The sequence below is a fragment of the Macrosteles quadrilineatus genome, unplaced genomic scaffold (assembly GCF_028750875.1).
Source record: "Macrosteles quadrilineatus isolate MER2022 unplaced genomic scaffold, UCM_ALF_1.0 Scaffold_5__1_contigs__length_97177068, whole genome shotgun sequence".
Lineage (NCBI taxonomy): Eukaryota > Metazoa > Arthropoda > Insecta > Hemiptera > Cicadellidae > Macrosteles > Macrosteles quadrilineatus.
The window spans coordinates 64,094,416-64,110,840 of record NW_026542598.1 but is presented as its reverse complement, the minus strand read 5'-3'; the positions used below and the strand labels follow the sequence as shown (position 1 = coordinate 64,110,840).

The following is a 16,425-nucleotide window of genomic DNA, read 5'->3' as shown; positions in this document are numbered from 1 at the left end:
TGAGACGTTATTTAGCTAATTGGGTGTAAGAAACAAGTTTAAGAGCTACAAACAGTCAAAGTGCATTCAGATAAGAAGCTATATATTGCTGAAACTGTCATGCAAAGATTGTTAGCAACTGTGATTTTAAAATAGAGATCGGCAGATTAGGGCAATTTGTTAGTAGGTCCTGAAGACATACTTTTCAAATAATGTCCATTACCAATGCAATGGATTCGTATCCATTGGAATACTTAAAACCTTAGAGTGTAGATCATCCTAACTATAAAAAAAGTAAGACTGTCAACTTTGGTTAATCATTTAAAAACTGTATCTTAATTTATAATTAGCCAATATTTTATGTAGAGAAATAGCTTGAACTATATGCCATCTGTCAGGTTTTGCTAGGGTGTCGAAATACCATTAAATTGTAACATGTGATGTCAACCAAGTTTTTTCCTACGATTATACCAAACAACCAAACTAACAACTACCTATAAACTAATACTGAATGTGTTTTGTCCTCAGGATGAACGGATCCAAGAGCGAGGTAGCGGCGTTCTACGCTGGCCGCTCCTTGCTGGTCACTGGAGCATCAGGCTTCATGGGTAAAGTGTTGCTAGAGAAGCTCCTATATGCTTGCACCGACCTTCGTCAGATCTTCATCCTCATCCGTCCCAAGAGGGGGAAGTCCGTCGAGGCTAGGATGGAAGAAATGTTCAAATCTCCGGTAATTGGCTTTCAATGTGGATACAGTCTGAGAAAATTATCTTCTTCTTGTCATTCAAGTCCCATGTGCATTTACAGTAACGCGTGGAATGTACATAATTATTCCATTATGTACATATATTATGTACATAATTATTCCATTATGCATACATATATTATGTACATATATGTTAATTATGTACATATATGAGTATGATTCTATAATTTGTTTACTAATGGAGTCATTTTTTTCTCCAGCAAGCTCTACTATGTTTGAAAATTCTTTCGAGGCATGAAACCTTTGCTTTAAAGACTTATATACTAAAACAAACAGATGTTCTTACAAATCTTTTAATTTAGACAAACATGAGATGATTGCACGGACATAAAAATTTGTAAAAGCCACATTGTAGTGCTGTTCTTAAAGCCATATCAGTAAAGCCACATTTAAATAAATTTACGGGAGCCATATTAAAAAATTGGTTTTTCCCATTTTTTACCCAAAAAAATAAAATTTTGAATTTTATTTTTAAACCATTTTGTAGAGCTTAAAAAAAAATTAAGTATACTGAAGCGTTTTATTATGCGCTTATGTTGGTATTTCAAGTTACCTGCCTTTGGTAACCTGCCCGCCAACTGGCTTAGAGGCTTAAGAGATCAGAATTTAGTTAGTGATTTTTTTATATTTGATTTAATGTCTCGAAAGCAGCCGTTTTTAGTTCTCTAAATTGTCAGCAAAATCATTGTAACTGCAAATAGGGAACAAAAAAACGTATAATAATTTTTTTCAGTTTGCTAACTTCAAAATTTTATCAGTGCATTATGGAAATACAACTAACCACACGGTATTTAAAGTTATGTTTGTAAAAAACAGAAATTACAACAGTAAAATGTTTACTGAAGACTTTTTATAACATCAAATTATGTGGTCTAATTTTAAAACGATTAGAAGCTTATTTCCACAGTATGATGAAAATAGTTGTTCATCACATGGAGCAAAAGTGTATTTTTGGTACCTACTTATAATTATATTTCCAAGCTTGGCTGCGCCTCACTTGAAAACACGATTGCGTACCAAAAAGAGCCACTTTGGCTCCTATTGATGAAAACTACTATTTTGTGTCAATTAAAATTTCAAATTTCTACCTCTAATCCCCACAACATTTCGTGGAACTGAATGAATTTAACTTAAAAAATTATCTATTGCATTTTTTTTTTTTTTTTTTTTTTTTGTAAATAGTGGTGGCTGTTAAAAAGTCTATTTAAAATATAAATCTCTCAATCATTCTTTTTAAATTAACGTAATTACTTTTTCTCCAGCTTTTTCATCGCATCCGAGATAACAAGCCAGAAGCCTTCAAGAAAATTGTACCAATATTTGGAGACGTACTGCAAGATAATCTTGGACTTACGGATGAAGCAAAACGTCGAATCACTGAGGAGGTACCAGTATTGTGAAAAAACACTTACTCATTTCTACTCAAAGGATCTTTAAGATAGCTATGATATATTGTTTACCTACGACCGGTTTTTTAACAAGCCGTTTTATTTCAGTTCTTAGAATTGAAAAGATTTGCTTACCAGCATTGTTGTTTTATTTAACAACAGAGTAACGGATCAATGAGGCTCAAGGATTGATAGAAAATAAGTAAAATTGTAATACCTCATACAACTATCAGCTGTTAAGATCAATTTAGTTGATTGAACAATGAGTGATTGGTTTGAAAATAAGTCGTTGCATCACAATCAGTGGCTATGAGAGGTTATAAACGAAAACATAACTCTCTTGAAAGTTATGAGTAGTGATTTTTAGTATTTAGAAATGGTCGTAAGTAAAGTAGTGTACACAAACCGCATAATTAGCCTTACACAACCGTTGCGTAAGCTACTATTAGGTATTTGTCCAAAAACAGTGTAAAAAAGCAAACAACAATCTTTTAGACATCTCTAGTCAGTCATTGTTCACTTTTGATGTCAGGTTGTCAGGTTGATTATGTGTTGTTGTCAACTAAATATTGCTAACCAAACAAATAGGTTGTGACAGTATATTTTTCTAAGAGTTCCGTAGTTCATTGCTTACAGAAAGCAAACATTCTACACACTATGATACCAGACTAACCATACACTTTAACCATAAAAGGATGAAAAATCCTTCACAAGGATTTAGGCACTGAACTGATACTGATCATCAATGCCTTGAGTTATGGTTACATCCTGATAATTAGTTGTGCGCAGGTATCAGTGGTGATCCATAGTGCTGCTACTCTGAAACTGGAGGCCAAACTGAAGGATGCTGTGGAGATGAATGTAGTCGGAACTTACAGGGTGCTAGAACTAGCCAAGCAGATCAAAAACTTAAAGGTAAGAGTGCAGAGTACTTGCATTGCCTTGAGCTTTAAATTATTTAACAAAGAGGTGTTTAAATATTTGTTAAGTAATTTTAAATATATATTTAGAAAATATTAAACTTTATTTTGGCCAAACGATTCTGTAATCCCATTTCCTATGGTCTGGTTTACAAATGTATTAAAATAAATGTTAATTGTTCTGTTTGTACTGGAAAAATGCACTATATAATGTATGATTTATACAGATACTACTAACACCTTTAACAGTTTGTAAATAATGTGTTTTCTAGTTAACAGAACCTTTCAAAGAATTACCTTATAATTGCACTAATAGTTTATTTGGTGGGGATGTTTGGTAAAAGAATTGCAACAATGGCTCTGGCAACTACAACTAAAAAGATATTAAAATGTGACCGCAGTCAGTTAATGGGAAACACGTTAGTTAAACGTCCAGTTCCTTCGCAAGAGTAAGGTTAAATCATTAGTAAAGCCAAGAAACTGGTACAATGTTTTTAAGTACAGTACACTCAAACAAAAACATACTATAATTTTGGGTCTGCATGCCTAATAAATTTATCTTTCTTAATTATTAAAACATACTACTGTATTTTGCGAATTGAATGCAACAAATAATTTTATATGGATTTATAGGTTTTTGTCCATGTATCGACTGCATTTTGTCATGTGGATGTGGAGGTGATGGAAGAGAAGATCTATGACACACCTATCTCTCCTTTGGACATCATGCGTATGTGTGAATGGATGGACCAGGAGACATTAGATGTGATACAACCTAGGTAAGTTCCAAGTCGGAAGAGCATTTATTTATCATCAACATTTTGTTTCTACTATGATTTTGAATTAACAGTGTGATTCTAAGAAAAATAAACAACTTTGATGGTCAAATACAGCTATATTTTAACCATAGAGTAAATACATAAATTGTCATTAAGTAGGCATTTTCATGTAATACTGATGTAATGAAATGCTTTACTGTTTTTAGTTTTATTTATTTTGTAATGTGTTTGTTAGAGGTAGTTACAGAAGAATATAGAGGAGATAGTTGCAGCTCCTGTTGCAATCTATGTACGCTATGTTTTAGTGGAATAGAATACAGAATAGGACCGAAACCAGTTCGAGTCGGGTGGGGCGGGGCATGCGGCATCCAATCAGCTTTTAGAAAACTGTCCACTGTTGCCAAGTTGTGCCACGCACTCAGTCTCTGCCCGATAGCCGACCTGTGCGTTTCTAGTATACCCTCCTGTTTTGTCAAGAATTCGTCTATGAACTGTGTTTCGCCCAATGAATACGGACAACAGTACGCGACGTGGACGACCACGAGTACACGTGAAACGTTTGCGATATCGTAACGTCGGACGTGGTGTTCCTTTACGTTCCTTTACGTAATGCAAATATCTTGATAGGCCTATATAAAAATTTTATTGTCCCTTAAAAGTTTTATTGAAGTTTCATACGTTAATATTTTCTTTTGTAAATATTCTTATGTAACAATTTCCAGTGCAATGTAATAATATTTTCTAATAGAAATAGTTATGTCATTTTGGCAATAAATTGGCAGTTATGTTATCAATTTCCCTTTTTACCTGGTATGTTTTTTGAGGATTTCTAGAGTACCTACATTAGAAGTTTTTTTTGTTATAGAAGAGTGAATATATCGTATGACTATTTTAATGAATGCAACGCATAACGTAATGTATGTAAACGTTAGTTCAATTTTCTTAAATTCAATATAAAACTAACGGACTTTTTTGTAAAATCACAATATTACAGAAATGTCTTCGTCACTATTGAGCTACCTGTTCTCCGTAAGTTTAAGTTCAGTCGAGTGGCAATAATAAGATTAACGGAGTGAGGGTCACAATAGGTGTTCAAAGAAAGGCAGCTTTGGGGTAATTCCTAAACATTGACCAACTTCGTTCATTTGCTCTTATTGTTACGGTGATTTGTTTAAAAATTGGGGTTGACAAACGTTTGACTATAGGCAACATATTTCCAGATACTTGTAAAGGTGACCCTATATAAAATGTATTTTCATTTTATATTTATTAATTGTATGTTAATATATTTTTCAAAAACTAAATCTAGTAGCGGTTTAAGTCAGTGCAAATAATCTATCCATAATCATGTAAGGGATGAATGTATGTTCCATGTGATATAAACATGACAACACTAACCGATACCGCCAAAAAAATTAATAATTTGTAGTGTTAAACTACCCTACAAGTGGGAAGACAGAGTCAGAGGGATGCCCGCGCCCGCTCCCCGGCTCTAGGTGAAAGTCAGCTCACCAGCCAAGAACGAAGTGGCAACGTCGCATCCCCTACCTCCTCAGAGGCCAGTCCTATTCTGTATTCTATTCCACTATACTTCCAGTGCCTCAAATTCTAGAAATCAAGCGATTTGATGTGTTGATTTATATGAATTAAATATACACCAGTCTTGCAATTTCAAGTTAGAATAATTGAGTTTGAGTGTGTGTTTGATTATTTTGGCATTTAATAAACTTATGAGGATGGTGATTAAGCTTACATCTATTTTGAAAGGATCAGTTGTCATTCTAGGGTAAGTGAAATATTTTAAGTTCAACTATCCCTTTTTCAGGGTATTGCATCCTCACCCCAACTCATACACTTACTCAAAGAGGTTGGCAGAAGCTATGGTAGACGAATACTATCCTGATATTCCAGCTTGCATAGTCAGGCCCTCCATTGGTAAGTTTTATGAGGTTTTACAGAATAGTTTGCATGAGCCTGGGATTGATTTTCGCATTACTTCAGGCACAGACAAGGGAAACAAACTTTTGTTTCCTTAGTCAATGCTTCAGGCTAGACCTAGGAGTTGGGGCATTATCACTTAGATGTAATCCATTGGTGATTTGGCAGGATTTGAACCCGGGACCCGCGCTCTAACCACTAGACCAGATCCCTCCCCCGAGAACAGTAAACATAAGCTTTACAAAAATTCAACTTTTATAAAGTTAACATGTATTTTGAGTTTGTTGATGTATGAGGCATATACAATAGCAGTAAAACCCCTAAAGCAAGGAGCATTCCAAAACCCTTTTTTGGTTGTGGTTTATGTTTGATAATATCCGTAAGCTTGATCATTAATAAATTTCATTACTTGTTTCTTTCCCCAGTAACACCATCAGTGAAGGAGCCAGTTCCAGGCTGGGTAGATAACCTCAATGGTCCTGTAGGTCTATTGATCGGAGGTGGTAAGGGAGTTATCCGTACGATGCATTGCAAAGCAGAACTGCTAGCTCAGCTCATACCTGTGGACTTTGCCATCAACGGAATAATTGTTGTCACTGCAAAAGTTGGCAAAATGACTGAAAGGTGACTCATTAATTATAAGAAAAAGGAGAATACTCCCTTACAGATGATATCCTTATGGATCAGCTTAAGATATGATTGATTTGTTTATGTCCGGTACATAACGTTTCTGTTTGATATTATATATTTGCTGCAATTTGATCAGCTTTTGAATGTAAATGGGGAGTCATAAATTCACCTAAACCAGCAGGACTTTTAAACCTAAACGGACAATAATTTTACTGATAGTTATTTTTTGTTGTACAAACCATATTGGAAGACCTATAAGTTATCATTGAGTTTGGGATATTAGAGAAAACATCCTATCCTTAAAGATGACAAGCAGTGAATTTGGTACTTTCCTGTTAAAGGGAACATTCATTATTATCGATGAATTTTTTCTCAATATATCGATATTAACAAATTGAAACATATCAGCTGACAACTACGATAAATATTGTTCAGTATCAACAAACAATTATGAAATGAAACTGTTTAAAAAAATAACCTAACATAACTAACCAATCTTGCTGTGTAACATTTAAAATTTCTCTGTTTAACTTGCCTTTTCTGTTATCAAAAGGAATTTTTAAATAGTACAGCAAGTTTGGTTGGTTATGTTAGGTTAGCTTAGAACAGTTTCATTTCATAATCCATATAATAGACTATTTTAACCTAAACAAGATCAGTTGTCAATTTGTAATGGATCGGAAAACAAAAGTATCGATACATCGAAAAAAATCATCGATAATAGTAAATGTTCCCTTTAAAAGGAAAGTACCGGATTTTTGTATTATTACTTTTTTTGTTGCCTTTGTTCTTGAATAAGATGTTTGTGTGTCACCCTATGCATTAGCTTGTGTGGCATCTTCAGGGGGCCTTCGTAAACTATCTTCTTATCACTAACACATCTTACTCAAGAACATGGGCAACCACAGTAAAAAAACTAATCTAATATAAGTTCTTGAACCTGGGATAGCATCAAAGATAATTTTATTCGAATAAAACATATTTAAATCAGCCTCAGACAGAAAGTGGTGCCGTCAAAATTATATTTCTTCTTTTAACATTATATTTGACATGACACAAAAGGTGCCAAATTTCACAAAAATTTGTGCTTTCAGTTCATAAACCAATAAATCACAATTAAACATCAAATATTACTCGCAGGACTAAAGACATGCCTGTGTACAACCTGACCCAAGGCAAGACCGCCACTGTGTCGTGGGGCCGTGTGCTGGAGATCGGACGAGAGATCTTCTACAAGTATCCCTTCTCTGTCATGCTGTGGTACCCTGATGGCAACATTCGCAGCAGCAAACTAGTGCACGACATCTACGCAATATTCTACCATTGGATCCCTGCCTACTTCATTGATGGACTTCTGTTCATCTTTGGACAAAAACGATTGTGAGTTTCTAGAGAATCCTTTAGTTAGGTGTATGGTATGAGTAATTTAATTTCTTCCATGTTAATTAATTGTAGCATATTTAATTGTGAGTAGGTAGTTGGTAATCAATTTGAGTAAAACTTTTGATTGTGTTAACACTTGTAATGTTAATAAAATAGATCAGCAACAGTGGTGTAGTGGGCAGCGAATCCTATATTTTAATTTTATATATTAGTCAGTTTTTGGATAGTGTTGAGCGTTCCCTTACTAGAAAATGTTCAACTTCCCCAATGAGCAGCAACTACTCTAAAATAAAATTCTTTATTGCATATTCCACGTAATGGAATGATGAGGGCTGACCAAAAGCCTAACTTTTCAAAAACAAATTAACATCAAATATGAATCTGACCTTTTAAATTTGAACTGTTAGGCTACATTTGTGCATATTTGACATTCAAAAATTATTTATCATCCTGTAGTGTAAGATTGATATTCTTACCATACAAATAGGTTGCTTATGCCTATGACAGCTAGTTTATAAACCATCATGATTTCTTCAAATATTACTGTACCGGTGAATATCAAAGATTTGCACATTATCACAGATTTTACCTTTGATTTTGGATTCTCCAATCACAAGTCAAAGCCTATTTTAAAATATAAAACATTTGGGGTCTTTGGATTACATAAATCAAGTAAAGCTCAGAAAGTTGCCCTAAAAATTTTGCTTCTTTAGCTGCATTCATCCTTCTAAAAATAAAATTGTGCTCATGACCAATTAACAGATAATTTTAAACTTTGTCCACTTTCAGCATGATCCGTGTCCAGAACAAAGTGGCTGTAGGTTTAGAGGTTCTTCAGTACTTCACCACGAGACAATGGAACTTCAAGAATGACAAACTTCTGGCTCTAAGGGATGAGTTGAAAGGACCTGACAAAGAGACGTTTGCAATGCCGTTCGAAGATGTGCAGGAGGTGCCGTACATGACGGACTGTATGTTAGGAGCTCGCCAGTACCTGTGTAAGGAAGATCCTGCCAACATACCTCGGGCCAGGAGGAACCTCATGCTGTGAGTGCTGTATTTACTTCCAGCTTTTTTGAGAGTGACTGTGACTTATCAAATTTGAATTACAAGTGAAATAATTGACAAAAGAGTACCGGTAGCACATGAAGGATTTGAAAAATTCAGAGTTTAAATGATTTAACAGAGAAAACTAGAGCCAATAGAATGAAATACAACAAAATATAACACTGACAACACTAATGAGTGAAAATTTAAAAACGTACGTTTTCAGGAAAAGCACTTTTAAAGTTTTTTGTTCCGTTTTTGAAACTTTTTTTATTTATTTATTTCATTTACATTTGAAGTTTCATAAAATGTCCATGGTAACGCAATATCTTTGGTGATTTTTAGTAAATAGAGCATCTTTGATGGAAAAACACGAAATTTTGTCACGACCATCATGGACATAAAACTGAATTTTAAAAATAGTTAATATTATTTTTACAATCATGTTTTGCTATAAATTAATTTACTTTTATTACAATAAACAGCTCACTAAGCTTTTGGTATATTTGGTCTTTCTAGAAAAAATTTAAAAAACTAAAAAAAATTTAAAAAAAGCCAATCAAATCTTTTAAGTTTGTGTAACTCCGAAAAAACTTACCTGAGACCCGAAAAATCGTTATGTTTTTATAGAGGCGTGCTTCTTTTGTGTATAAAACATTGAAATATGATGATATTTTAATTTTTTCAATTTTTATGATAGAAATCATCAACGTGATGGTCAGGGACAAGCAGTACGGTCGTGAATTGTCTGGAATAATCTAAATCTTTCTAAACAATCCTTCAATTTTACTGTTAGTTATAATAAAAATATGTGTTTCAATTGAACTAAACTGTTCAATTTACAATGATATTTAAGTTATTGTCACGACCAAACACAGTATAATCTATAAGGCTGGATTGGTCGTGAAAAAACCCGCGATGGTCGTGAAACTTTGGTCGTGACATCACGTGTTATTTGGCTCTGTTCTGGCGGTAGCCCTGCACCTCATGTTCGAGGATACAAAGTGGACTTCTAGGTTAATGTAGCAATTGAAATATCATATCAACAAAAATTAAAACCACGTCTACTTTATCAAATTACTACGTACAGTTATGGACACACTAAAATTACAAAAAACACAAATTTACCTTTATTAATCTTGTAACTACTTCTTTCAACACAAAACGACCGGCACAACAAACTTGACGTACACCCTGAACTAGTCTCTAAAACGAACTGACGCAATCGACGCCAAGCTTGCCACTGTCGTGCTCCAAAGTTGAAAATTTTTCCCAAATGGTCATGGCGCCAAATCGAGGGACAGACTTATTTTGTCATGGTAGTCAGTTTGCAATGACAATAAAATTACAATATGTTCCTTTTTTGTTAGTTTAATAACTATTGATGACATAAAAATGTGGCTTTATATATTTCGGCATTAATAATTAGTCGACAAACAGCGTGAAAGTTGGAAAATGTACCCTAGGGACACGTCATGGTCGTGAATTTCGAGACTTTAAAAATGCAAAAAAAATACCTAGAACCTATTTAAAACCAAATAAATGTGTGTAGCATGTTGCCCCCGTCCCAAAAAATATTAAAACACATAATAATAAATTACAAATCCAGTATCTACGAAGTAAAAGGCCAGGGACATGAAAAACGTACGTTTTTAAATTTTCACTCTAATACAGTATAGGATTTCTTCAAAGAGTAGATAATTGGATTAGGTAATGGATTGAGTTGCAGGCGTAGCATTAAGTTCAAATATGGAACTGCTGTATTTAATGATCCTGACTAAAGAATAACCATCTATATTAGTAACACAGTTACTCTCATTTATTTTCTACTGATATTCAGCAACCACGTAGCAAATAGCAACCGTGTATATAGATGACTGAAAGAAATTATTAATGATAAATTATCTTGCGTGTTTACAGATTTTGGCTACTGGACCGTTTTGCTGCTTTGCTCTTCTACTTGCTGATAGCCTGGATAATCGTTTCATCGTCTGACACAGTTCGAGGTATGCTCGACTCTGTGCTGGAAAGTGTGTCAACAGTGCCTGTCTTCAGACGATCCATTGACAAAACCCCTGCAGAGTAAAATGATACAACATGAAAAAGGCATTTGGAATTGTTTTATTTGATGAACACGTGGGTTTTTGGCTTCCCGTATGCTTATTATAACATAACCATTTGGGATTATACTGATTGAAATCTGGCACTAAGTTTAAGATGCAATTGTTTACTTTTTTCAAAATTACATTAACTATCGTTATAAATAAGTATGTAGATCTAATCTTTGACATTAGTTTTATATCGTATTTTCTATCCCTGTGACTTAAGGAATGGCAACCTTATTATGAAATTTGTAAATATTTTGGCGAAATAAATACTATTTTGATTTGATTTGAAAAAAAACACATTATGCTTTGAAATAAGCTTAAAACACATGAAGAAGTTTGAAGAGATAGAACTGATGTAAATAAATGATATTATAAAATAAGTAGATAATTTGAATAGGTGTATTTTTATGGAGCAATAATGAATAAATAAATATCAAACTAATTAATTAATTGTGTATTAATTAACAGGATTTGGTTGAAGGTATGTCTTTTTTCAACCTGTTTCCCTGTTTGTAAATATCTCACTTAGAAGTGTAGGCATTATGTTAGACTATCAATGCAATTTACAACTCAAAGATTTGTTTCAATTTATTTGGTTCTAGTGAATGTTTCAAAATCACTGATTCTGTTCCCTCTAATCCTGTACAACAGTGTGCAACTCTTAAAATACTGCATATGGTCCAAAAATATATGTTAACCCTTTGTGGGTGTCTTTGATTTTAAAACACGGTCGGTGACACAAGGAGTGCCTAGCAGTGCACTCCTCCGGGAACCTAGTAGCGGGCATTTAGCGCAAGCGGTGATACTTAGTGCAGGCTCTGTGCTACTTGACTCTTTGCAGCTGTTTAATAGGGGAGGGGAGAGAGCAAAATCATGTTCAATTTTTTCCTAGAAAGAAGCGTGCAAGAAACGGTTACTCTTGAAACTGCAAGCCAGTGATAACGGATATTTCTCTATAAAAATAAACAAGGGTAGGAGGAAAAGTCTGTTGTGACAATTATAAAGGGTTAATGTAATATTTTTGTTGACGTAACAAAATGTTCAAAATATTAAAGTAAAATTCTCTGGTTGGTACTTAATCTAAGGTGATTAGTAGTAAATACAGGGTGATTGATATAAGTGTGCCAGCCGTTTTATTCGAAAACTATAAGAGATATCAAAAAAAGTTAAATGGTAAGTGCCTTGGATTTTTTATTTAAAAAATTGTAGTCAAGTCGAAATAATTATTTTAGCCGCCATTTTTCCAATATGGCCGCCAACTTTGATTTTTCTTATGGAACACCCTGTATTTTATGATGTATTCTGGTAGAAAATGTAATTTTAAGACGATTTTATTCTTGTAATTTTTTTCATAAACCTAACCGTTTCAAAGATAATAATGGTTTAAGTTGTGCAATTTTGAATGGATTTCGAATAAAACAGCTGGCATGCTTGCTTAGGCCTTTATCGAAATTCTTTCTCAAGCAGAAATTTAAAAACTTTAACCATTATTATCTATGAAACGGTTAGCTTTATGAAAAAAAATCACAACAATAAAATCGTCTTAAAATTACATTTTCTACCAGAATACATCATAAAATACAGGGTGTTCCATAAGAAAAATCAAAGTTGGCGGCCATATTGGAAAAATGGCGGCTAAAATAATTTTTTTGACTTAACTACAATTTTTTAAATAAAAAATCCAAGGCACTTACCATTTAACTTTTTTTGATATCTCTTATGGTTTTCGAATAAAACGACTGGCACACTTATATCAATCACCCTGTATATTTTACAATAAAAGTTTGTTTTTAAGTTTAATGAATAAATCAACACTCAAAAATAAAATGTACTGTACAAAATAAGACCAAAAATAAAAATAAACTAGATTAGTCTCATCCACAATTATTTATAGTTACCAAGTGTGTACACATATTTATTTGAAGTGTTTTGTGTTTATTTTAGCATTTGTTTCAAATCTGTTCAAGGGCAGTTTAGTTTTAGATCACAAGACTTGGCTCAATCTAACTATAAGATATAACACCTTATTGTTATCATTCCATTTTAGTATGGTGCATTGTACTGGACTATATTAAAGAAACTTTTGTACCTAATAATATTTGTTGTTTATTGTATGTTCTCCTTATTCTTTCTTCCAGAGTAAAATCTGTAGTTTTCATTATCTTTTTTATATCTATAATATTAAAACGAAACAGTGTTTTTTTATTTCACAATTCTGAATCAACCACTTGACGGATTTATATGATTTTTGTGTTGAAAGAAAGATAATTTTGAGAACTAGGGAATGTCGAAGCCATAATTTTAGTTTAGGGTCCCAGTTTTTTAGAAGTTAAATTTTAATTTTTAAAAAGTCTAGCAGCCGACGCTAAGATTCTAAACTAGCTTTTGGCATAAAATAATTTGAACATAACAGCTGTAAACATTCAGCTTTTGTGTCACAAAATTCAGCATTTGGATAAAAATGTAAAGACATACTTAGGGTTGACTTATTTATACTATATGTAATGCTAATCATTGATTGATACGTTCAATTCTTCGGTAAGAGGATTACAATATAATTAAATATACATAGTAAAATACAAGGATGTTTAAATTATTTTTTAAAGCAATCATTGTAATCTTTGATTTGTTTTAGAGCAATATAATTTGTTTTAACTACAGCTGGTTAAATATAAACTATGGAACTATGAGGTTATTCTATTTACTCTTATTTTGTCATTGATTATAGGAAATAAGTAAGAAAAGTAGAGATAATTAGACCACAGTTTAAAATAGTTTAGACCAAAATTAATTAAACCACAGTACAAATCGAGGCTCTGTACACGAGTCTTAATAAAAAAGAATAAATGCAAATTATTTTACTGCTCCACTTTTCAAGGAAAGATTAGAAAAATAACAATATTTACATGTTTTAATTCTTCATGGTAGCTTTTTGTTTACAATTAATGTTTGTCTGCTTTAACTTTGTTTGGATTAGGCCCGGAAATATTTATGTCATAAAAAGAAGATCAAGAATAATCTGGAATCACGATTTTAAATTACCACCACAACCTCAGCCGGGTTTTATACAAAGATAAACAGATGGATGACAGATTGAACACAACGTCAACATTGACCTAGGATACTGCAATTAGACAAACCATCCTTTTATGAAATCGTGTTCAGTTGTGGTTACGTTTCGTTTTGGGGGTGCCTATATCAGCGCCCCAAACGTGAAAATATCACTTTTATTTCAACTATGAATATATTGGAACTAATATGGGAAATTACGATGTACATTCATTCAATGAGGGTGGGTAATTATCAAGGATAGAACTGATAACGGTATGGATAATAAACATTGACAATTATAATGGAGTGAGTGAGCCCAAGTTTTATAGAATGGCTAGTAGTGTCAGATCCGCGCGCACAGACTAATGACACTGTCTGTACGTCATTAGCTTTACTAGCGTGTTTACTTTTTATATTCCTGCTACATGTGACCAGTTCTTTTTTTCAAATGAATGTTATTTGAACCAAACAGCTGTTTCAAAACAAACTGTTGTTGTTTTTACTTTTCTTTGTTTACACTTATTTATTTAGCAATTAATACAGTGAAATTGATATAAAGGATAGGTGTGACGATTAGTTTTGATGTTCGGACACCAAAGTTAAATTATGTGTACTGCGAATTTTATTGGATATTATCGTTTTATTTTAGGTCATTTCTATTCAGACCTACTGGAAATTGTGTATAGTAGTTGCATTTTGCTGATAATAATTGTGGAAGAGGCAGGTATGCTATGGAAGGTGGTATCGTTGACTAGGCATATACACTTCTCAATTGATAATTACTCTTTCTACTGTAGGCTGCAATAAAATTTGTCTTTATACGTGTAAAATAGCTGTTCTGAATTATAGGCCTACACAGTTTTAACTGACTACTCCCGTACGTAGGACGGGCTAACACCTCGTTTTATTTAAAAAATTATAAGTTTCTAGTCAATTTGCAGAAAAACAAATATAATTTACTTGAGATATTTTTAATTAAGTTCTTCTATGGCCAAAAGTGTGAAATATTCAAAGATTTCCTCCACCAAGTTATTTATCATCAACCAATCAAACAATTTACAAACATAATAATTTACAATACACACTTTACAAAAGTGCATAAACCACAATGATTGTCTGCACTCAAAAAATATTCAATATTGTGAAGAAGATTTGAGTAAACTGTGATACTTTCGAATCGAACCCTGGAGGAAGAATATCCTTCACATAGCTCGAGTATACTCAATAGTCATGGTTGTTAAGTATAACAGCAAGGAAGTGGGTGTTTTATAGATCTTTGTGGGTCTAATATGATCATTAAGGCCTTTTCACACCGGCGTACTGGACCTACTGTACGTTTGGTACGTTTTTTTTTCAACAGATCGCTGCCCATGTTATCATATGAGCTCTTTCACACCGCGCTTACAGATCGTACAGAACGTCCAGTACGTACGCGATGGTTTTGCGTGAATCGCTCGGAGAGCAATTTTTCTAAAACGTACGTGGCGTACGTGGGCTCGCGCATGCGCAGTGAACACTTCAAAACCACGTGCTCAGCCAGTGTTACTTGTCTGACTGCAAACGAACAAGTGTACGTTTTGGAAGTTTCTGTGCGGTGTGAAAGGACCGCGTACTGGGCGTACTGGCGGTACCAAACGTACAGTACGTCCAGTACGCCGGGTGTGAAAAGGCCTTTCGGATAACAGGCTAATTGGTAAAAGTCTACTAAAACACAAGAAAGACTTCACACTCTACAAACAAATGATAATCATAATTCACTGTCACTGACATCCTCAATTGAAAATTCTGTCAATGACAGTCAAGTTTTAAATATTGTGAAAGTTAGTGTAGGCCTAAAGATGTTTGTGTTTCTTGTGACAAAATTATTTTTTTCAATTCAAGCTTGCTGACTTACAAAAATTAAAAAAAAACCTAAGATTAAAGGGCTCTACGTTGTATCCTCAACCTTGCTATAAAATAAAGTAGAATTTCCATTCTAGTCCAAGCATTTATTTGCTAAATGCTGTACTAGCTTATATACAAAGCTGAAAAGATGTTTTCTAGAAATTTTTTAAGAATCAAAATTTAATTAAAAATATGTTTGCTAAATAGTCCTTATTCAAAAGTTTAAAACTTTGCTACATTAGTGAGGGCCATCCAAAATAACTGATAATAGTGACAATACCAGAAAAATTCTCTAAATTAAGGAAATACTACTGTTAAAGAATGCTTAAAGGCTATTACTAGTAGGTACCAGGCCATTTTTCCAAGTACGCTCGACCTCAGTCTAACTATCCAGAAACTCTGCCAAAACCCCAATGTCCAAAGCCATAATACTATTTGTGCTGATAATCAATATATTCGGATAAATCAATACCATAAGTTAGCCAGGTCTTTAAACATAGCTTAGCTACAGAAATGAGCTTAAGGGCTTTGCATGAAAAACTAGGATTTTGT

The 16,425-nt window shown here is 33.4% G+C and overlaps 1 protein-coding gene across 1 annotated transcript in view; it reads left to right on the top strand.

Annotated features, from left to right (window-relative positions):
• The window catches only part of LOC128995826 (putative fatty acyl-CoA reductase CG5065), a 48,584-nt gene extending 36,110 nt beyond the window's left edge, over nucleotides 1-12,474 (top strand). The window contains exons 3-11 of the mRNA XM_054420844.1: nucleotides 508-709; nucleotides 2,008-2,130; nucleotides 2,923-3,048; nucleotides 3,687-3,832; nucleotides 5,658-5,767; nucleotides 6,196-6,394; nucleotides 7,541-7,780; nucleotides 8,573-8,830; nucleotides 10,751-12,474. Coding sequence (XP_054276819.1) covers nucleotides 509-709; nucleotides 2,008-2,130; nucleotides 2,923-3,048; nucleotides 3,687-3,832; nucleotides 5,658-5,767; nucleotides 6,196-6,394; nucleotides 7,541-7,780; nucleotides 8,573-8,830; nucleotides 10,751-10,916 — 1,569 coding nt within the window. The 5' untranslated portion in view covers nucleotide 508 and the 3' untranslated portion in view covers nucleotides 10,917-12,474. The remainder of the gene's footprint in view (nucleotides 1-507; nucleotides 710-2,007; nucleotides 2,131-2,922; nucleotides 3,049-3,686; nucleotides 3,833-5,657; nucleotides 5,768-6,195; nucleotides 6,395-7,540; nucleotides 7,781-8,572; nucleotides 8,831-10,750) is intronic.
• Nucleotides 12,475-16,425: the final 3,951 nt, after the last annotated feature.